Source organism: Sebastes fasciatus, chromosome 6, assembly GCF_043250625.1.
Source record: "Sebastes fasciatus isolate fSebFas1 chromosome 6, fSebFas1.pri, whole genome shotgun sequence".
In the NCBI taxonomy this organism is placed as follows: Eukaryota; Metazoa; Chordata; class Actinopteri; order Perciformes; family Sebastidae; genus Sebastes; species Sebastes fasciatus.
In genome coordinates, this window is record NC_133800.1 from 18,027,070 (window position 1) to 18,051,297 (window position 24,228).

The 24,228-nt window shown below is 41.4% G+C and overlaps 1 protein-coding gene across 8 annotated transcripts; it reads right to left on the bottom strand.

The window, feature by feature from the left end:
• Positions 1–118: 118 nt before the first annotated feature.
• LOC141769278 (ceramide transfer protein-like) lies at positions 119–23,906 on the bottom strand. Of its 8 annotated transcripts, none has more exons than XM_074638190.1 (18): positions 23,243–23,906; positions 22,415–22,549; positions 19,774–19,890; positions 12,964–13,071; positions 12,436–12,571; positions 11,769–11,858; positions 11,422–11,579; positions 9,215–9,307; positions 8,987–9,073; positions 8,637–8,729; positions 8,176–8,253; positions 7,238–7,333; positions 6,332–6,464; positions 6,166–6,236; positions 5,938–6,066; positions 5,534–5,663; positions 3,135–3,272; positions 119–2,955 (listed from the first exon to the last, which is right to left on the bottom strand). In XM_074638190.1, exons 1-17 carry the CDS (start codon positions 23,330–23,332, stop codon positions 3,145–3,147), a joined length of 1,872 nt encoding a protein of 623 aa, XP_074494291.1. In that variant the 5' UTR covers positions 23,333–23,906; the 3' UTR covers positions 119–2,955; positions 3,135–3,144. The 8 variants fall into 8 exon arrangements, with proteins under 8 accessions (XP_074494291.1, XP_074494292.1, XP_074494290.1 ...); XM_074638191.1 differs by having other exon boundaries at positions 11,769–11,855; positions 12,436–12,574; XM_074638189.1 differs by having other exon boundaries at positions 12,436–12,574; positions 23,243–23,905.
• Positions 23,907–24,228: the final 322 nt, after the last annotated feature.

Genomic DNA, 24,228 nt, shown 5'->3' on the forward strand with positions numbered 1-24,228 from the left:
AGCTACTTTAACTTCTGTGATCCCAGCATGCATAGCTTCATCTATTTGCATATTACAGCTGTGTATGTATGTACACATCATTACTTTTTCCCACTAAAACAACATACACTGCACCTGCTTCTGTTGTGTAACAATTTTAATTTACAGAACATTGTCAAATTGCATTACATTTAGTGCAAATAATAACACTTCTGATGTACAACTTAGAAATATACAAAGTGTGTAGATTACTGACAAAATATCACAATTAAAAACACTAAATGCATTCTTCAGCTGACGTTGCTCGTAGATCTAGCTCTTGTAATCATCAACAAAACAATTATCCAGATCCTTCCTAACCTCTGACCCTTTAGACTGAAAATCTGATGGTGAACTTTTTTTTAACCATGCAGATCTACTGATTGTAAAACTCCCGTTTCTCTTGATGGCATCAAACACAACCTAGAGTAAATTTAAATCTTGAGGTAACATGATGTGAAATGCTGACCCTTCCCCCCACCCCGCTTCATTTCAGTGTTGATAAATGCACATCTGGTGGCTGTACAGTAAAGATAACCAGGACTTTTTTAGGGTTCATCCTGGTGTCTAAGGCATTCTGGGGGTAGTTTATCAGTCAAAGGGCAGGAGGCCACTGCACTGTAGTGTGGCGTGTGAAATGTAATGTTAGAGTACGACTAAGTGTCTAGGGTGTAGATGATTTCCTACTCAACTTTTTACAACTTTACCTCATCCTGCACAATAGCAGCGGGACTAATTTACAAACCTTACACTCATGAATGCACAGACAGATTATTTTTCTTCCTCATCAGGGGCCTCAAAAATGGTGAAAAACAACCTGGGGTGTACAAAATGTATCCACTCGTCTCTCAATGAAAGAGAGGAATCTGTACATCAGACACTATGGGCTGGCTATTCGCAAATATCGGTCAGAAACCTGTGTGTTACGTGAAGGTTAAAGACCGATACACACTGACAATATGCCCGCAACTTAGCATCTATAGACCACAGTCAACTACATCATTGATATCCAATTATTGATTATCACTTCAACCTTTTAGACTCTTCAAATGCTCTTTATCTCCCACTTCAGGTTTCCTTGGCCCATCAAATTCAAGCATTTAACAGTCAATTCACATTTCTCACATTGGTAAACTAACTGAAAACGTATTCGGTTTTCTCTGTACAATACATTGTGTCCCCGGTGCTCTCCGAAAGCTACTTTATAACAATCTAGAAATATAAAGATTTCAAAGCTTTAGGCTCTGGCCCCCCCCTCCACATCAAACTGCAAAGAGAGTCATCACCAGAGGGACAGGAGAAGGAGATGCTGTACCACACCTCATCTATGCTTTTCCTGTCAGTAGCTTTCCTCTCTCGTGGTAGTTACTTTAGCAGCAGCAAAACAAGTAGCTGTAATACTAGTGATTAAAGCAAACCCCAAAAAAAGTCAAGAAATATGTAATCATAAGAAATGTACAAAACAATTTACAAAAAAAGCAAATAATTGGTAACAACAATTCAAAAAAACACTTAGGAAACTCTTGAATTTACATACAAATGTACCAGGGCTCCAGCCTAACTTTTTGCATTGGTGCACTGGTGCGCCTAACTATTTCATTTAGGTGCACCAGCACACAATTTAGGTGCACCCAAAATTTTTCACTGCGCCTTTTGGTGCCACAATAACAGATTTTAAGTGTTTTGTCAGTTCCCATAGGCCTACACTGCGGATGTCACGATACCAGAAATTTAGTAGTCAATACCAATACCAGTGTAATCCCATGATTCTCTACCAAGTCGATACCACGGTAAAAAAAATAATAGTAAAACAATAAATTCCAGGTACTTCAACATCCACTCCTTTATTACTGTTTGCATACTGGTTTTTGTTAGGAAGTTAAACAGGTGATAATTCCCTTTCTATGATCTATTCTATATTGCTGTGAAAACATCTCCTTCAAACGACTGGATTTATTCAAGTTTCTCGCCGAAAACTACATTTTACAAGATTACATTTGAAGACATCATGATGACGTTATAATTTACATTCACCCCAATACTCATTTTTACCTGAACGCATCATAATGTCATCAATGGCACCTCCGGTTAACTAGCTCTCGATAGTGAGTTTAACAGTCTGGTATCTACATTTTTACATATTACGTTGGTATAAGAGTAGTGTAATGTAATGTGTGTGTTGCTAGTGAGAGAGAGAGTGAGAGAGAGCGCTCAGAGCAGATCAGCTGTTTAGCGATCATCTGAGCAGAGTAAAGTTGACTCGTGTCATTAAATGTAGTGTCTCTCTCTCACACACACACACACACTTTTTGCCCTCCCCGCTTTGAAATGAATCCAGCGCCCTTTTCAGGATTAGGCATCTTACTGGGGACCGGGGAGACCGGTGGTGGATCTATGCTCCGCCGGTGATGCTGGTCTGGGTTAGGCTGTTCAGGACTGGGGACAGGTGTAACGGGCACCGCAGCATTTTTCTTGACGAAAAAACAATCAGTAATTCTCTTCATTTTGAATTACCGGTATGTTTTATGGTTGTGATATTGTTCGAGGAGGAGTACAGGGTGCGGTTTGACACATACACACAGAGACAGACCTGTCAGGCGCACCGGTGCAACCAATGAAAGTATTTAGTCGCACTCGATAGATTTTTGGTCGCATATGGACCAAAACGGTCGCACTCTGGAGCCCTGTGTACCGATGGCCAACAGATGGTGTTAAGCCATGATAATGTGGCTGGGATGACATCTACTGATGGATTAAAGCCGTAAAAACCAGTCTCTTCTACAAGCAGGTGTCCTGTAGGATGATGTAGTGTCCTGCATGTAGTAGTTTGAAAACACATTCTGATTGACAGGTGAATGAGTCGTGTAGTCATTTGAGAGCCGGTTCAACGCTGAACAATGTCGTCTCTCCAGTGGGCAAACTTGGCCCTCCGTAAACCTGAGGCAAAAAGGAAGATGGAAAATCAATATATATTTTTTTTTTTCACAGACGAAGCATTAGTCAAGAGATATATAGATAGAAGATACTTATTTCAGTATCTTCTTCTGTGTCTTCTGTGTATCAGTTAAGTTACTCTCTCAGCTGTAAAAGAAGATGTGTTTGGTGTGTCTGGTTACCTCTGTGTGTTCAGAAAAGGATGGGCTTCCCAGCTGTTTTCTCCTGGACATAGGAAGTGAAGCGTTTGAGGAACTTGGGATACTCTCTCTTGGCCACGGCTCTGAGGACCGAGGCTGGAGCCCAGCCTCCTGGGTTTACTGCAGCCACACAGAGGGTAATGATCAGGAAACTGTGTGTACGTGCTCACTTCTGATAAAACTACTAGTCATAAACCCACAGTGTACATATGCTGTGCCAACAGAGGTCTAGGGTGCCCTCTAGTGTTTTTTATTTTTTCTCAATGAACTCCATGATCTGCCTGGCTTCTCTAACAATAAAGTGAGTCAGGATTCCCTCAGCAGCGCTGCTTTACATCACTGTAAACTCATCTACAGGAAGTCAGGGGAGGTGCAGGTCTGGACTGACGTTTCAAACACACAAGCACACAGACAGTCTAACTCTTGTGCCAGCTGGCAGATGTACAAAGACTAGTTAGCAGAAATGTAATGAATTATTTGAGGAAAAAGGTGTAATACAAACGATAGCAACTCAGTAGCATCATAGTGTGTCATTCGTAATAATAATAGTAATAAAACATACACAAAACAAAAGAGAAGCCAGCTAGAGGTAGCTTTCTGACAGCATTACATTTTGTGACACAAGAGATTGCTACTGTTCAATGGTTCCATATACACTGGATCTGTTCGATCCACTTGTTTTCTTTTTAGTCCCTTGTGTGACCGGCAGCTAAGATGGTTAAAACAGCCGCTCACATCTCAATAAGTCAACACAACCAGCTAACTTTATATGTGCAAACTCAAGTAAACATTCTAGCTGTATTTATTTAGACTGATGTGACAGTTGAAATCTCAAGGACTTTTCTGCTGCTGGCCATAGGCTATTATTCACAAACACAATCCCTATCTTACACCTGGCGCAACTGTCTAGTGCACTAATTGCTAGTTTCAGACCGATGCAGTTGTCATTTTCACGCCTAGTATCCACAATGTGTAAGTAACAGATGTACTTGCGCCCATGTTGGTCTTAAAATGAGGTGTGGACAGGTGCTTTGTTGGCGCATTGCTATCTTGAGGCAGCAGAAAGCCATTGCGTCATTGACCAACAAAAACCTGGTCTAAAGTCTGGCGCAGTGTTACTCAGATAGTAAGATGCTTCCACATAGGCAGGTTCACAACACCCACACACACTGCTTGTTACACACACAGGGACGCAGCAGCTCTCCTCCTCCTCAGTTCATTAGTGTCAGCTCTAGACACTCATGTCGTAAGCAGCACATTTCCTCTTGCACACACTCAAGGAGGCTTCCCCCACAAATGTTTTCTATCAAAATGTGTCATGATGAGTCAAAGAGTGCCGTTTTTATGCCTCGTGCACACATGCTTCTGTCTGCGCTCAAGGTCTCCTCTCCTCATCCCTCTGTGTTTTCGAGCGTAGTCATAGGTTACTTCAAAGTTTGCGGGCCCTCTACCCCTAAACGGTGGCGTTTTGGGGCTGATGCATCACATTATGCACCGCCTCTTTGGCAGTGCCCGGCTGCAAATCTGCGGGTAATACAGCCTCCAGAGGCTTCCGCTCAGCCCTTTTTGTCCGAGCCCCCCCCCTCCCCCCCCGTGGGTTGAATCGGAAAACAAAACAGTTTTCATTATTTATCAATACGTGTGTCATATTTAATGTTAATTATAATATAATGAATTTTGGTGCATTTGCTCATATGCAGTCCGGGTCCACCGGTCAAGGACCACATGCATCACACTTTCACTTTGTGCACAAGCAGATCTGTTTCCTCAGCAGAAAACCACTCGCTTCTCCAGTTTTCTGAATCCGCCATTTAAATAGCAATGCGCCCCTGACTTTTAAAAAGAATGGGAGAGGACACTGATTGGTTTGATTCATGTTACGCACAAAACACACCTATGGTTAATTAAGAGACTAAATACAGCCCCTTTGTGCCTTACTTTGCGCCCAGATTATGTGCCATTTAACTAGCATAAGTGGAGTTGGACACACCCTAAACGCACTTGCGCCATGCACTTTAGACCATGCGCTACAGATTGTTTAAATAAAGGCCAATATATCTCGACCAGTTTGCCAATGCATTAGCCTGAATATCTTTAGTTTCTCCTCTGTAGTTTAGATAATTCAGTGGGTTTTACTTATATAAGTAATGGACTGTCTGCAGACAAGAAATAACAGTTTGACCCAAATTGATTAGGGGTCAGGCCTCAGCTCAACACTTCCTTCTGGCATATACAGTAGCTTGGATGTTAATGTTGAGGTGCTTATAGGTAGATTACAGTTAGACTGATGATAATAGAGGCTTTGTTCTGTTGGCTGCTGATATTGCCTAAGGCATATATACACTGAGAGCAAAACTTTATGAGGCTGGAAAGGCACTTACCATTGGCAACGTAGGTGATCTTACAAAGGATGTTGTCTCTGCTGATCTCTTTATCACCCTCTGGTGGGCTGACCAGCGTTTGGCAGATCATAGCAACATTGATTTTGGCACGAACGCACCGGTTTGTGGGCTGGAGGTAAAAACAAAAATGTAAATGAAAACAATCTCCAAGCTGCCACAAATCTCACTGTAACTAATCTGACAGAGTGACTGGGGTTAAGAGGTCTAAAACTATTCTTTCTTCCATTTACCCATGCAAACGGCCCTACAACAATGTCTTGTTTGACTATGGGATATTTGTATAGTAGTTATATGCTGAAATTAATCGAATGCTTGATGGATGCCTGATACATCCCACTCGCTCTATGGCATGATAGCAACAGGTGTAATTGTAGTAATCTTACAAGGGCATTGTCATGGTCCACGGAGAAGTTGCAGACCAGCCATGTGTCGGGATCATTTTCGTTTGTTGCCAAGATCTTCCTGATGGCTGATAGATAGAGCACGTCTCTCTGAGAGGCAGGCCACACTCTCTGAAACACAAACAGAGGCATTCAGTTGGCAATCAAACAGGCTGCAGAATATTACTGATCAAACGTGCAATGTCTCAAACCACCAAGAAGTCAATTTACCTTGTGTGTCTGGTAAACAATGACGGCATTATCAGAGAGCGTTTCCACAACATTGAAATTTTCAATGGTGGCTGAGGGAGGAAGAGTTCAGGGTCAGGTCATGACATTAAAACAGAGAAAGTCAAACAGAGTTAATATGATGGTGACTTTTAAAAAGTGAACTTACTCTCCCAGTCCATTCGGACAGCCGTGTCCCAGAAGTAGTGGCAGACCTCGTGTCCCGTCACCCCCTTCACAGAATGCGTAGCTTTGAGAGGATCCAGCACAATACCGTTCTCCTCTACTTCTCTCCTGTACACCTGTAACACAAAGTGCGGAGACAGAAGTTAGAACAAACGGAAAGTCATGTCATCACTATAAACATATTTGCAACCTCACTGAAAACACATATCCTTAAGGATCCTCTTAAAGGAACAGTGTGTAGGATCTAGCGGTGAGGTGAGGAGACTGCAACCAACTGAAGCCTCTCCCCTTGTGCCAAGCGTGTTGGAGAGCTACAGTGGCCGACATGAAAACGCAAATAGTCCTATCTAGAGCCAGTTGTAAGAGTAGCGTAGGTCATTTGGAGCAGAGCCAGTGTGTAGAGTGAGTGTGTGTGTATGTATGTAGGAAATGAGTGGTGAAACAAGAGAGAGAGGGCGACGGGAGCGAGCAACGTTATTGACTTCGACCCAAGCAGGAAAAGTTAACAGTGTTTGCCGATTCTTAGTTTCAGGTGATTATACACTACTGAAAACATACTTATTAATATTATATTCCATTTCTGCCCATAGATCCCCCTAATGTTACACACTGATCCTTCAATTATACCATTGACTGATAACTTGAGAGGATTTTTTCCATTCAGAAATGACTGATTACTTATTTTATGGATTATTTTTTTCCATTGTGGCATGAAATACTTTGACTTTAAATATTTGAGTAGGTCCTCTACCTCTGCTGGTTGATAAATGTAATATCAGTGCTTCTACTGCAACCACAGTATCTTTTAAAAATTGAAATGAGATTTAAATATTCACAGCTAGGAATCATGGGACATGATTCATAAGCAGCATCTCTCCTCTGTACTCACCTTCATCTCTCCTTCTTCTATTACAAGCTGCCAGTTAGCATCTCCGCCCATATCCTGAAGCGAGTACGTCATATGATTCTGCACATTCTCCTCCACCTGAGAGACAGACAGGTATTGATTAAATTCATATTTTAGAAAGTGTTTTACCGTTCTTTTAACTGCCTAAGTTGAGGACATGCTTTGAAACAGGACACAGTTGGGGAGGAGAATTCATTGCATTTGTGATGCTCTGCTCAAGTTTAATGATTTATAGATCTTGAACAATCAACACACCTAGCACCTGTGCTGGTATTTTATTACAGATAACATTATAGGAGGCAAACAGTTCAAATATTCCCCTCTCAGAATCTTAGGAATTCATTAAGCAAATACATTAACCACTGAGCTCTAACCAAATCAATATAAAACACTGCTTGGGGGTGTTATTCAACATCCCAACAATGCATTAAGAACACAGTGGATAGCCCGTCTGGATTCATGCCTGCTCATGCTGTGGAAGACGGAGTGATGAGAGGAGAGGAGGGAGGCGGAAATGAAGAGCTTTCAACTAAATTCCAGTCATGCGGTATTAGAATAACATTTTTCTTATCAGTGGTATGATGACAACCGTTATGTGATGAAGACAACCTGTCAGTCACTCCAGGAATTTCAATTTTGTCCAGTCAGAGTTTTTTGTCTTAGTGCTTCACATAATATTATAAAGAAATTGGTGTGCCTCTAACATGCTACTCAAAAGCACAGGAAATGTTATAAAGACTTTGGTGTAAAAACCTGCTACTGTATAACATGCTGCTCAAAGCACAAGAAATCTTTGTGAAGTCCTGGAGAGACTGGTTAGTAGACATTCTCATGCTCTCTCTCTGACTGCGGTGGAAAGCAGTAGGCGTTTGCATCCCCCTGCAGGTACAGGTGCTCACTGTTGACCACATATACAGTACCTGAGCGCTGAATCTGTGAATGTCATCTGAAGCACTGACTAGCTCAACGGAGGACAGGGAAGAAGAATGGCTATGGGGCTGTGCAGCAGAGAGGAAGATTGAAAGAGAAAAAGAATAAGGAACAAAATAGAAAGAGGCACCCTGCAGCGGTCCAGAGGACGCAATCACAACCTGCTCAAGTAGTATTTCATACGAAGATGTTGTTATGCAAGCGCTCAAATGATTGCAACAAGCACAAACTGATTCTCTGTGTGATCATATTAAAAGGTAAAGCATGGACACGTTATGAGAAGCACACAAGCTACAGTCATTTGCAGAGCTTTACAGACAGGTCACTAAGCTGACTAAGCTTCAGACAGGAATGATGAGACAGACAGTAGCAACCGGTAGCCTTAAATTAGAACAAAGCAGAATGGAAACAAGCTGTACATTAAAGAGAAAATAAGATATGTGTTGAGCACCTGGATGGCAAATCGGTGTGTACCGATGGTGGAGTAGACGTCTCCTGGAGGAACCGGAGTTAGTCGAGGTATCCTGACCTTCTCTGACTGGCACTGAGGGACAGAGAGTAGGAGTTTGGTGAGAGAGAAGATTAAGAAGATGCGACAGAGAAAGGCAACCTCCCTCCGTGTAATGTATGCAACCGTGCTTCAATTCATTTTGGCTTTGTTTAAATGTGTTTCAAGGAGATATATGAGGAAGGGAGGGACAGGAGAGATCCAATGTGTCTTATAGACTAAATGTGTAATTGTTTTATACATCCAAACTGGACAGGACATTTTGATTGAGCAAGTTTAGATCTTCATCACACCTGCTCTTCTATCTTGTCCTGTCTGTCCAGCGCAGCTTCCACCGCATCGAAGAACTCATCCTCATTGATCAGACTGTTGGGCCCCTCCTGTGGAAAGCAAATGTTGTCAGCAATATAACAACACTGTGAGAGAAGCTGAGAAAAGCTGTGAAAAGGGTGCAGGAAGATAAAAATGCATATGCTGGGAGACATTGGACAAAGTCAAGAAATCCTTCTGATGATCCTTGCCTCGTAGTCTGGGCCTCCGTAGTGTGACTTTTTCTTCAGTTCATTCATAGCAGACTTGTAGGCATCTTCTACCCTCCTCCTCTTCTCTAGCTCCTGAACACACAGAGAGAGCAGTGTAGTGTTAGTGCAACTGTACTAAACAATAAATAACAGCATGTAAATAGAAACGCCCATTAGAAACATCTGTGCTGCATTTAAAAGAGATTTGCTGATCCTCCACATTTAGACAACAAACAACAGGAGTTCAGTGTTATAGAGACAGAAAACATCCCGCCCCAGTGACAATGCTCCTTTCATCAGATTACAGTCGATAAAGAGTTGCTAAAAAAGGGGGAAGAAAAGGGATGTTGGCGGGACACAAACAATCGGGCAAACTCACCACATCATTCATCTGTGCGAACGCACTCAAACAGGTTTTCCTTAATGTGTCATTCCCTGCCAGAGGCCAATGAACGCACTTAACCCAGGTGAAGTAGACACAAGTCTACTGCTATACAATGAAGAACTAAAGAGTCTACTGTTTACACCATCTATTACGTAAAAGCACTGAGACATCGCTAACTAGCCTGTGTATTTGGCCTACAAATACAATAAAAAAACACAACTCTGCCAAAGAAACTTAATTTTCCAGACACAGTTTACCAACACTGCAAAAAGAGAACGCAAACAAACTAAAGCAATTATTAGACTAAAAACAATAATGTCCTAAAAAATATTTAATTGGAGGGAAACCAGACAGAAAGAGAAGAAAACAAAGTGTACAGAAAGGTGTGGACGTATAAGACTTGCCACAAAATAAACAGGAGGTGAGCCTGCTGTCAGCGGTGAGTAACCACCAGACAGACAGACAAAAACCTACTTTAAAGAAGTGGCTGCAAGTCTGTAGAGGTATCCATCTCTGTTTCTGGTATTTGAGCTGCTCTGTCCTCCTTTGTAGTGAAGGTTTCCACCAAGAAGTCTTCGCAGACATTTTCTAATTTAACTCTCTGTACAAGTCCGAGCAGGCGGGTCTTATTCCTTTGAGAGTGTGTTCCAAACTATTTCTATTTCCCTACTACACATCGGCAGGTTAACTTTACACACATAACCAAACACAGATAAGACTGAGGTAGTTTCACTCGAGCTGTCTGAGTAACTGAAAGCACTTCCCGGCTTTTGTAGGTTTTAGGGTTGGGCAGCATGCCTTGACACAGGAAAAAAGAAACTGGTTTGACAACATCAGCTGTGTTGATCAGGATGTGAGCATGAGGTGCTCTAGAGCGTACCTTCACAGACACAGACCGCTCTTAGCAAAATCAATGAGTGTTATGGGAACTCCAACCACTGGGAGAAGAAGGTAACGATCGAATAAAACAAAAGGGTTAAAAACCATTAAGGGCAACAGGTGCAGTTGTGCTTCTGGTAAGCAAGTCTGACTATTTTGAAAAGTGTATGTTCATTAACCTTTAGTCATTCAGTTTACATGTAGCTGGTTACCACCTGTAAACCAGCTATATCTAATAAAAAAAATTATGGTTTTCAGTAGTCTGGACTGTGGAATTTGAGGACATTTTCAACTTTTTTTAACACCGACTAAGCACACATTATCTTTTTTTTCTTGCTTTTCAATTGCAGTTTAATTTGTCAAATAAATACAAAGATGAACACGCAGAAATCAGGAACAAATAACACAAACAGCATCCATATCAAATCTTCTAACCAATGGAAAGATTAAGAATAAGTATTGATGAAAGCAGATCTGAACTTCATCCTAGGGAATCAAGGCTTGTCTAACTTCTTCATTCCCACGGCTATTTATTTATTACAATTAGTGTATTTTACATGGGAATCCATTTCAGAGCCAACTCCATTATATTACCTTCTAGACTTTAAAAAACAACCACTGTACTTTTTAAATAGTAACTTTCCCATCAACATGAACAGCGGATTGCTTTCAGTTTCACACACAGCAGCACTACAATCATTGCTAGACATTTTGAGAAGCAGAGTGTTGATCCACAACCTCATCACCTGAAGGATGGAGCCCAACAACACCAAACCAGGTCTACTCCTTAAAGACAATGGAAGACAGCAATTAGCTCGTCAGTCTACGACACTTCCAGACAACAATGGCTGCTGACAAGCCCACTCAGGAAACTATCCTTTCTTCATTTGGTACACTGAGTGGCATTTATTTTGATCACTGTGTGTAGAGAGCAAGACCGTACCTTGTCCACTCTCTTCTGCCAGCTGTCCTCCCGTTTGACCATCAGTTCGATGCAGTGGGACAAAGTGGAGAGGATGCCTGCTGTGGTGGCCTTGAAGGTGATGGCCTCACCCTTGAAGTCTATTCCATTCATACCTTTGGGGCTGGCAGGGGGAAACACTGCCACAGACAGAAACAAAGGAATAACTGAATGTGACAGCTGACTCACGACTTGATTAGAAATAGACTTTCTAGTTTTTCACATTAAAGGGAATCAGTTATTTCAAGGCCAAGCAGCCAAAATGTATTTTGTTTTCACAGATATTCTAAAGCAATGAATGAATCGTCTGTATCTGCAAGTTAACTCACATTTTTCTTTGCTGCCATTGTTGTTGTGATTACATTCACCATCGGGTTTTGTAGTGGTAGGAAAGTCCTCTTCGTCTTCCTCTTCTTCTGCTAAAAAAACAACAGCAATCTTAGATGCATCTACTATCCATCTGTCCAGTTAACCAAATTATAAAATGGCATAGATACCTCAACCTGTACATACGTATAGCTAATAGAGTATAGTTTAACATTTTCAAATCTATTCAACAGGTATATTTACACCTCCAGAGTTGCTACTTTTGCTTAATTAGACAATTGTTGAAGACGTAATACTACATTTCTAACAAAAGCATCATTCAGATTAAACTATATAAGACAGCAAGTGCAATATGAAAGTGATTTTGAAGACTACAGAAAGCCTCTGCCTCTGAGATTAAACAACACACAAAGTGCCCTCTAAGTGGATATTGATTTTTGTTTCCTTACCAAACACTCTCCGTCATCTCCCATACTGCATGAACCAAGTAAAGCCCCATCTATAATTTCTTTCCTTGGCCGTTAAACATCAAGACTAATTCCTCTTTGCCATGTCCACAATCCACACGGCTCTAAAACTACAGCCAATTTAAAACTATTTAAAACATGTTTAAAATAAATCTCTGACACTATGCAAGCTCCATAATAGTGTCTTTATGCTAGAGGTTACCTCTGTCTCTGTGAAATTCATCTTTGGAGACAACGTCAGCACAGGTGTCAAAGTATTTCTGCAGGGTGTCCACTTGTCTGCACAGAATGTCCCGGAAGGTTTCCATTTCTGCTAACTTTTCACGTAACCTGTGCCCCTTCTTAGCAAAGAGAAACAGAAGTTAAGAAATATTCATGTCAGCTCTCTTGTTTTAACCACAAGGCAAGATCATCATAAAAAATAAGTATAAAACACTTGACATTCTTTCACCTGAAAAAAGTAATAACAACAGATCTAGCCTTTAGCTGGTATTTTCAGAAGTGCTTTTAATTTAAACTTTATTTACACAGGTAACCTCGCTGAGACACGACGTCTCGTTCTCAAGAGGGACCTAATTCCAAAAATTTTAATTTTTTGTTTTTTGATTTTTTTAATTCTTTGTATATGTAACCAAAGTTTGAATGTGTATTGATGGAAATACATCAGAGAAGGCAGTGAATCTGACATGATCCAATGGTGCCAAACATCTTCAAACTCTCCCTCTTTTACCTTGAAGGAGGATGCGGATGTGGCCGACAAGGCACTGGCTGCTGAGGTGAGAGACAACATGGAACCATGACGCCTGAGACTGGTTTCTGAGCCATAACCAGACTCGGCCTGAAATCCAGGGGGAGGGATTGAAGGGAAAAAGAGAGAGAATGAGGAAAGGAGAGAGTATGATATGGATGATAAGAAAGGAGAAGGAGAACAGAGGGAACAGAAGTTCAGTATGTGCACAAAATACATTAAACCATCTGCAATATAATAAGAACGTCTGCAGCTCATAAAAGCAAGACAGAGACAGTGGGTGAGATCAATTCAAGCAGTCAGCAGCGCTGAGTAATGCTGAGCTCGACCAGAGCAGGGCCTACACCTACACAAACAAACAGATGGGCTGACAGATAGACACATGCGTCAACCCATCCAGTAGACCTGATACTAGGTGGTTGAGGAACAGAGGAAATAAATTATACTGGATCCCAGAGTGGACAGATCTGGGCTCGATTGCAACTTTCTGGAGGAAAACACTGTTGTAACTATCAGGACTTACAGTGTACTGTCTCACGAAAACACATCGACTGCGTGACCTGGCATTAGGGAGGGAGGGAAGGAGTGGCAGTAACTGCACTTGTTCCATTAAACAGCCAGCTTATGACTGGGCGATGCCTGGGATTGCCCATTCAGCATTTTATTATACATGATGCATGCGCTGCCATTCACACCCAGCCAACCCAACCAAAGCAAAATACTCTTGATTGTCCCACATGCAGCTGTTAACTGTTATCCACTACATGAGAGAGCGACAGTAAATTCATGAACAAATATTAGAGTCCCATACTGAAACTCATACCTTTACTCAACACTGAAACTCTTTTACATACTATGAGTCAGGATCCTAATATGCTTGTGATGTGTTTTATGAGTCTAAATTTATATTTACAAAGGTTTCGTCATGGCCTTTGTGTGTACTTCCCTCTTGATTATTAAATTAACAACTATGTTGTACTATTCCTGTTTACTAACTGGCATGCAGAGGTGTTTCTTGAGAACAGTGAGCTAACTGAGGAGGAAGTCAGGTAACAAACTGGAGAGAGAGCACACATACATTCCTCTGCTAGAGGAGCTTACTGTACAATACTTATAACAGGGTGATAGACAGAGATTTGACACTGAATACTGGTGAACAGATAGGGAGCTGAGTGGTACACTGTTCAAGCCCAGGCCAACAGAAAATAATGTGTCAATATTTGCTGTTAAAGGTTATGTTTACACTCCTACAATCCAATGATTGGTGCGATATTAAGATGAAAATGATACATTTAAGCATTTACATAGGTCAAACTAACCCTATCAGATAATGTATGAATTACAATAAAACATTTGGATCGTACAATAACATGAAATTCAATAATATAAATAACAAGAAAACTCCAGACCTAAAAATACCTGACCCATTGAATATTACAACATTCACAAAGTTAGAATCAGGGCTGTTATTATTAAAGATACACTATGGCTCAATTAAAAAAACAGTCTGTAGAAGTGCAGCTCAACCTGATGAAGTTTTATTGTGTTAAGGAACACTGACTATACGCAGATTTTAGTAACTGTAATGCTGTGTTCACACTACAAGAGACACAGTATCAGGCTAGATGTGGTGAAGCATCAACCAATCATATGTTATTGTTTCACCCTGTTCCGTTTCATCTATAAAAATGCTGTTAGCCAGTTCCCAGTGCTATTTAACCACATAGCTACGTCAACGAGCAACACTTCAAGGGCGACTCATCACAATGTAGCTGGCCATGCTGGCTGCTTTGCTGCTTTGTTGCTTTTGTCACTCATAGTTTAAGGTGTGTTATTTTTTTTTTTTATCTCAAATGGAAGTCAATGCTTGTTGACACGTTGACACGTTGACACGTTGACACGTTGACTGGTGTCTTAGCTTCACCTCTGACGGCTCAACAAATATTAATGTTTTGATGTAATGGGGATTTTAGTTCTTAATGCACGTATACAAGAGTCTAATTTAAACTAGATCATCCTCAGTGTCTATAATCCATGTTCCCCGCTGCAACATATCAAGTCCTTAAACAAACACAGCCTACATTTCACCAGCTGAGAATAACAGTTGGGTAGTTACATGGGTAAATTAACATTTCACAAAAAGTGCTACAGAATAAAAGTTGGTCTTATAAACGTACCACTTCAGGATCTGAATTGCTTTGTGCCATCATTATGCACCTGCTCAGCTGCATGACACAGCCATGCAAATTAAACACCCACTCGTACACAACACATGAAATGGCATCTTGTGCCCACGGCTTTGTGATTTTAATGAGATGAGTGTACAGTATCTCAGTGAGTGACCATAGCAACCACTGAGTACTTCTTCACATCTGAGCATATTGCTGTTTTGGAAATGACCTGTCATTAAAAAAGCTGGAAGTCCAGCACAAAGCCATGCAGCATAACCTTAATTTCTAAAACAAAATAGTGACAGATCTCTTTCAATGACTGACATGCAGTTGATTCTTGATTCTCAAGCTAGCCCATCAGTGCTACTAATGTGAAAAACTGCATGCATGCAAATAGAAGATAATCAATTATGCAATATATGGAGTAAGGCAAAGATGGGCCATGTTTATCATTTATATCACAACACTGGCATACTAATTAAAGACTTTAGTGATGAGTGACAGTAAGCAAGCAGCATGCCAACATGCTATAAGCCCACCATTCGGCCATTCCAACACCCAAAGCAGAGCAGGACACTGCTGCAGTCCCGACGGCTTGCTGGCCCCAACATGGCCCAGACGCTCCCCCAACACTCCCACTGTTCTGACAATTCAGAGGCTTAAATCCGGTATTCCCGTTTCTCTGGACACACCTCGCAGAGGAACAAAAGGGAAGAGGAGGAGGTGGAGAAGAAAAGCCATACAGGCTCAGCTTAGCTCATCATCAAGTAAAAGGAAGCAGCTGTAAGAGAGGGAACGGAGGACGAGGAAAAAGTCATTTTCTCCGTGGCAGACAGGGGAGTGGCAGGCACTAGCCGCTCAATGAAGCAGAAGAGAAAGACTCAGCCAGTCTTGAAATTCCGCGGCAGAGCGAAGCAGGTCTGCGTTCAGTCAGATATTCTGCAGGCACACACATGGACTCTTAAAAGACACACACGCACATGCCCTCCACTCTTGTTGCTTACATGTATCAACCGACCACACACCCTGATATGTGAAACCTTTTCATCTTGTCCATCTTTATGTCCAGCATCCATCACTGAGCAAGCAACCGTAACTGTGTGCGTTTGCATGCAAGAGCGAGAGAGGGATATAAAAGAAGGGTGTGTGCATATATGTATTAGAGAGAGAGAGAGAGAGAGAGAGAGAGAGAGAGAGAGAGAGAGAGAGAGAGAGAGAGAGAGAGAGAGAGAGAGAGAGAGAGAGAGAGAGAGAGAGAGAGAGATAACAGATAAGAGGGCAGAGTGGGAGGCAGGGAACAACATTTGTCTGGATCTTCTGCTTTACTTCCATCTACCGGTCTTTCCTTTCATCCTCTCTTATTCTGATTTACTACTATCCCATTGTGAAGCCTGATCTGGACCAATAGCGTTCAGACTGTGCCAATAACCAGCCTGAAGAAGTGGTGGAAAAACTATGAATACATACGGGGGTTTCCCCCCATTTTCTTCTATATCACCCCTCTGATTCTGACCGAATGGAACAGTCTTCTCAGTATGATTGAGAGTTTTATGTGTCCCTCTTGATTTTTGTTGCTGTGAGAACGGGCGATAAAAAAAAATGCATTATTCATGAAGAGCTGCACTTAACGTCCCTACACTTAGCACACCTTTTTTCCACCAACACAAACACACCCACACATAAAAACACAAATGGACTTGCACGAAACCCGTTTTATTTCCCCATACATTAACAGCCTAATTTGGTGCTATGGATATGCAAATTAGATTCGTTTTTTTTGCATTTGCAAAGTGGCTTATACAATACGAGGCATTTAAAAGGTGTAATCATGACCTGTTTGACCCATATTAAAGCACAATTATAATTGTTAACTACTGAAACCAAGCTTGAGCAGAGTATGAGTATATGAAATTGGCACAAAAAATGTAACCCTCAAAAAGTTGTTTTAAAAAAGGTAATTGTTACACAGTTTGTATCTGAAGTAACTGTCCAGAGCTTCACTAATAGATGGCAACAAGAAAACTAGAAATAAAATGTCAATATTTGCAAAACAAGATGCAAGTATGTTTAATCAAAGTCTAAGATGGGCTACACCATTTCATGCCCTCTTGACACAAAGATTAAAACCACAATGCCAGTGGTTAACATTGAATGCAATACCTTCTTTGTCCAGTTGGGAGCAGTGGAGGCACACTCACCTATAGCAATGCTGCAGGTAGTGCTGCATTACGCTTGCTGAGGTAACTGTAGGTCACAATCCTGACATAACCCTGAAATACTTTCACACCGTCGTTAATGGACTGGAGACCTGTGGTCACTCTCACTCAATTGCCAACACCCAGTAGCACTAACAAAACCATCAACAGCACCATTTTAGTGGAAAACTCACAGGATAGTGATTATTTTTTCCAAGGGTGGTACTTTTACAGTGGTCTCTCAACTCCAGTGATTTATGTGGTAAATGCCAGCAAGAAAAATTACATTATCACATTATTAATATTACTTGTGCCCTGATAATATGCATCTATCTTACTCTCTCACACAGACATTTCACCAGAAGACCCAGATATGGATGACTACTTTGATATTTACGTCATACTAACAAACTATATTAGTATAGCTAGCTTTATAAAACAGGTAGCTCAGGTCAAGCAATCTGATTGGTTCATAGCTGTGATATACTGTAATTTCCACATACCACTGCTATGACGTGTCTAACCTTTGCACTTTCAGTATCACTCCGTGTCTAAGAGATAAATAATAGACTCATGGTTGCTTAGCGACAGGGTGACAATGTGATGGCATTGGGCCAAAAAAATATTTTTTCCCCATAGACTTACATTGGGAATGAGATGTTTGTAACTCGTCGGATAATTTTTTTTTTTTAGGTGAATCAACTTCCCAGTACGAACACTTGAATAGCCCTTATTTAAATCATTAGGTCTTTAAAGTTTTAAAATGCACTAATAAGTGAATCCAACGTTTTTTCACTTCCTCCGTTCATGTGAATGAGACCCAGACCGAGGCTGGAGCGAGGGCTGGGAGGTGGAGTTAAAGGAAACGCTACTGCGCCTGCTCTATGGGCCCAATGGATGCATTAGATCGCTGGATGATCCGTGTACTTTATCACGCTGCAGTCGAGCCATTTTGGCTTCATGCACCACTGACCAACTTTCATAGGAATGAACTTAAGCCCGCCTACAACGCTGTATCCAGTTCTCTTTATACATCCATGATACAAATTAACAAAGTTAGCTGCCAAAACCCATTTCAAAATGGAAACGTTAATTGTGGATTGAGCCGTGTCCATCTCCAGAAAATAATTCACCTGCTAAACAACATGCAGCGCTACGTAAAGAGGAGGTTCCACAATGTTGCCTGGAATATGCAAGCAAGCAGAAATGCAGCAGAAATACACTAACCACTGCCTACGGAAACGATCTGATGCGGTTCTTGACACAAGAGAGAGATTATGGCCGTAAATGGACTACACAGCAACACACCTCCACCTAACAAAAAAAGGCAAGCCTTGTACAAGGAGATATGAAAGTCATCCTACTGACGCCGGACTGTTTCTCAATGGTTGCACAATACAACATGCAACAATGCAACATACAATAATGTAAATAAAGAGCCAAATAATGAAATCAATATAACGCTAGCATGTTACGTTGTATGTTCAATAGCAACCACCATTCCAGCAACTGCCTCGGTATGTGCAGGCAGGAGGGTCTATTTTATTGTGAACATTATTATTTATTAATATAAAACTATTTAAATTGTAATGTGTCTATAACTTTCATATTGCCATATTTGATGTCTATTTCCGATTCGCGTCAGGCCCCTTAGCTGTGATATAATCACAACTTTCAACGGCCTGTCATGAGCTATTGCTGAAGTATCAGCTAGTTTGCGACAGATCACGGCATTATATGTTATATGCATTGCATGAAGCACTTCTTTCATAAGCCATGACAACATATCTAATGTGTTTTACACATCTTACGTATGTTTATGTTAACTTGATGTCATTGCAGGGTGAGCAGCTGCCTGGTATCTGATAACAGGGGATACCCCCACCTCAACACCTCACTCCACAGATTCCTCACATTCCCAGGGTGAAGGGCTCTGTGTGCGTGTGTGTGTGTGTGTGTGTGTGTGTGTGTGTGTGTGTGTCTGTGTCCGAATCCCTGTCCTGCCACACCCAGCTCCCTGAAACAAAACAGATAACTCCCTGTCTGTTCTGAAAAACACCCTGACCCCAAATTGAACCTAAATACCTGAAAAATGTGAATAATGCAGCAAAACAATATTTGTAGTTGGTGATTAGATAAGTCTAAAAAGTCTGAAATATTTATTATAGCTTAAGGAACTGATAAGATTCTTGGCAAACACCATGCAAATAAAAAAAATAAAACATAGGCAAAACAGGGACTGGATTCGGGCACACTGAGCATCTGTAGTATTATTAATATATCAGGGTAATGCAGCTGACTTGCTTGCAGCAGGTAGGCAAAATCCACATGAACATTATCACAAGACAGTCTGTATGACAAGCAAACCAAGAGATACCCGAAAGATCCAGAAAATCTATGAAGAAAGAGAAGCCCGTTCCACTCACCTTGTGCAGCTCTATTGACTCAATCCACTGGAGTCTGTGCTCAGGATCTTCAGCTCTGAGGTACCAAACGCTGTCGTTCACGCTGATGTCAAAACGGCACTCGTCAAACTCATGAGGCTGCAAAGAGAGGAGAGGGCTCATGAATAGTTATTAGGCAGAGCATATGTGTCATCATGTCAGAAAATACTATCAACGAAACCAAATATCTGTATTTCAATACCAAAATACAAAAACCCAATGTAACATTTTCCCCCAGTTTAATAAGATCACAGAGGAATCAGAGCAAAAAATCCCTCTATAATGCCTCTACAGTCGGTTTATGACACTAGCTGACTAGCGATGACACATTCTGGACACACATGGATTCCATCAGTCACAGAAAAGCCTCTGCTGCCACACAATAAACAGGAATTTTAATTAGAAACTGATGTCTTGTGTCTGCAGGCGCAACCCTAAACGACCGCAGCAGAGCTGTGCAAAAACAGATATTCTTTCAGCCTGAACCTGGGTCATCATAACTTTTTCTTCCTACTATTAGGCCAAATCTTTCAACAATTTCACTCCCCCGTTCGACAATGCACCCCACCCAGCTCCCAGCACTGACCGCCTTAGGCACTCAAACACGTGCACCAAAGAATTCCCGTTTCCTCTGAGATTGGAATTTGACCACTGCTCGCAGCTGAGGAGAGATCTGTTCTGCAAAGGCTCCTAATAAGAAATAAGACACACTTGACTTGAATATCCTTCCTGTTTTTCTCTTTAGTAGAACCAAGACTACAGCTGCTCTGTCAGCTGACATAACCTCATGTTGCTCAAGATTAATTAGATTTGCTGAATGACGCTCATGTGCTGGTTTATTTGCTGCCACGGACAACAGCAACATACACTCCGACTATGAACACGGCCTGCAGAACTTTGTGCAACATTGTCTGTATACTTTAACACATAAGTTGCAGATCTGGGACACTGACAGGGGTGATCGGTTTTCTCTGACCCTTAAATGCTTTCTTTTACAGTCACAGACAACCTCAGAGCAAAAGTTTCTCCTCAGGGACAGGTGTAACATCAAAAATGCCCTCCACTTTCTAAAGTTCACTATAAGGCGGGGTGTGCATTGCAATGGTAAGCTCAAGTGCATCCAGCCATGATGCCATTAATGGTTAGAGAAATCCAGTTTATCTTACTGTGCTGTATCAGACACGGCCCATAAACCTCTGCTTTACAACCCAGTTTATACCTCTTTCATTCTGCCTGGAACAATCTCCTTCCCCTTGCGTAAGCACTACTGAATATCCTTGCTGCACTGGCTATTTTCTGTGTAGAGGACTGTGGCATCTTCAGTGTTAGGAAAGAGAAGGTTATCAGCCAAACACTGATAACCTTCTCACAAAAAGAGACATCCAGGACTCATTCTATGTGCTGCTTTTAAACTAGTGTGCGTGCAAACATGTTTGTATTTGAATTAAAATAATATTTAAAACAATAAATATGAACATTCACTATTATTTCTACGTGTTTGCTTTGCACAAAAACATAAAACTGACAGGAAAACACTAATGCACTGACAGAGAGCTTGAACTGATGCGAGCTTTATAGGCCCATGATAGGAATTTTCAGACAGTAACATTTCCTGCACAGTTTGCTTCCGTCTGAGGAGTCTGGTGTGTCTGCAGCTACGCAGTGTGTAACAGACTGATATTAAGCAAGAAGAGAAGCAGAGGCTTGTTCCTGCATTCCTGAGTCCTCCTCATACCACAGTCCCCGTAGACAGAACTGGCTTTATTGAGGGAGAAGGGATAGGCAGTAAGAAGTGACTCTGTGAGTCATACTACTCTGATTATTAGTGATCACGTGTATAACACAATTACAAAACACTACGAACGGCTTGTGGAGCACCATTCAGGTCTGCAGAAACACCGAATTGGCATAATGCTCACTCAAATGATCACTCTCACTAGAGGAAACTAGGAAACTGTGACCTTTCATGTTGTCGTTTTAATCCAGTTTTGAGTCATACAGAATAATCCTATTGCACAAATCACAGCAAAGCCATTTGTTTGGCCTCTGTACTTGGTGGCGGTATGTTCAGAGTGAACAGTGAATATTTAACCAGGGTGTGGGATTTCAACTTATCTCACCAACGGGAGGCCTGCATCGGGAGAATACAGGTCCGATATGTAAAGTATGTGGTCAACGCTTAAATTTTAACCATAGAGAGCACAGATTTCAAGTAGCCAATGCTATAACTGCCATGGAGGTAAGAGAGGCATGATATCTCAAATGACTGCTGGAGCAAGAATGCCTTGGTCTGCTAAACAACAGGTCTCTACCTACCTGAGATCTTAATAGCAGCCTCATTACTAGTTAATGTTTACCTTTCTAGCTTTGAGGAAACGTGGATTGAAGGATTTAAAGTTCAACTCTATGCTAATGACAGGGAAAGAAGGGATCAAAACATTTGATACCTGCTAGAGAGGTAACTCTACTCCAAGAGCACTGATGCAGAAAATTAGGCCTTTCATGGTCACCCATCCTATGGGCCCTTATTCCCTGAAATGTTGGACAGGTGCTAAGCTCATTCTTTTGTGCAAAAGACAGCAGCAAAGTAATGTTCCTTCCTCGTACCATGGTATATACTTACTGTGATAACAGCCTTGCTGAGGCACAGAGACCCCCTGCAGCCGTATTCCCGTTCATCCTCCGACTTGTAGTAGCTCAAGGTATTGTTTTTCAACACGACCCATCGGTCCTGCCATCCGTGTATGTAGTTTGTCCACTGTAAACACACGAGAGGTAAAAGTCAAACAGTTAACTGACTATGCAAGTCAACATATCCTCTGTCTGAATGATGTGTATGCAGTAATTAATTCAACTGTTGAAGCTCATAAGTCCTGAGGTATGTCACTAACTCTGGCTTTAGGACCCTTCATTGTATCTTATACATCATGGTAGGATGGTCATCCCTCACTCTGTGGAGGTTACAACACTGGTACATTATAATCTCTAAGATCATCTCTGGCAAACTTCATTTGTTCATTTACAAGCCTCCCAGGTATTTGTATGAAGAGATCTGTTTAATCAAGTAGTTATTTCTGCAGCTATAAAGCATCTCTTCTGATCCCTTACATGTTTTAAATGGGGAATATCAACTTCTGCTGAGTCCCTACATCTCACCTCATCAGGCTAAAGAAGGCTTTTGTCCATCAGTCCATCTTGTTGCTAAATAATAATGAATGTGCTGCTAAAGACATGTAGAGGACGGATGGTAATTTTGTAATGGGTTATGTATGAATAGTGATGTGTTTTGTTTTGTTGTTACTTGTCTGTCTGTCTATGGTAACAGTATGTCTATTGTATGTGTACCTTTTCTGAAACTGAGCTGGATGCAAAATGAATTTCAGTGCAGACTGTAAATAAAGTTGTAAAGTTGTATCGTATCATATAAAACATTGGTTCAACCAAACGTTACCTTGCTTAAAATGCCTCCGGTATCCACATGCTGAGCGGATTCAGGCTCCACATCCTCATCCGAACCGGACGATGAACTCTTCTCGGACATTTAAATCCCAGCTTCGCAGGAAAACCTGACTTTCAAAACCTGATTTAATCAGAACAGAAACCACGCGAGCTTTAACACGAGCTTGCTGGATTAGTTATAGATCCAACCTGCTGACAGCTTCTTTAACTGAGTGTCTCAAACATCATCTGAACAGCTTAATGAATCCTATGACTTGAACACAGCTCGCGTGTTTAGTAGTAAAGCTCTTCTCCGGGTGACAGTCTCAACTTCTCTGGTTTTGCGGGCTTTGTTTTGAAACTGACGTCGAGTAGTAATAAGACTAAGCTAGTTAGCGTTAGCTGTCAACTAGCTCACCAGCGTTAACTTAACCAGCAGCTCGTTAGCTCTCTGAGCTGCAGTCCACGAGGAAGGCCTTCAGTATTAACGCTGAAAACAACAACTTCAAGCTGCTAAATGACGAGCATGCGGGCTGTGTGTGTCGCTGCTGGTAGTTCCGCAGTTTAGTTTAGCTTTAGCAGGACGCCTGACTAGCTGGTCTTCATTCAGGTCTGGAGGAGGAGCTGCAGCCACGCTTTACTGTGTACCTGATGACAGAGAGGCGTCAAGCTAAGATACAGAGCACCGGAAGTGATGCCGGAAGTCACACGCGTCTGCCTTCAAATTAAAAGCATTAATGTGTTAACTGCAACATGCGCTTGAAAAAACATAAATAAGAGTTTTATTTTTGGCTAATTTGGAATTTTGGATTCTGTTAAGTTAAAATATATATGTTTTTTTTTATTTCATGGTTTTGAGTGAATTCATCAACAGGAATGCTGTGAGATTTTCTGTGGTATTATCTGACCTTTAGATCCTCCTACTTCAAACTGTGCCAAAGGTCAAGATTCATTTATTTGTTTGGTGTTCCTCTGTAGACGACTTTCTCTGACTAATCC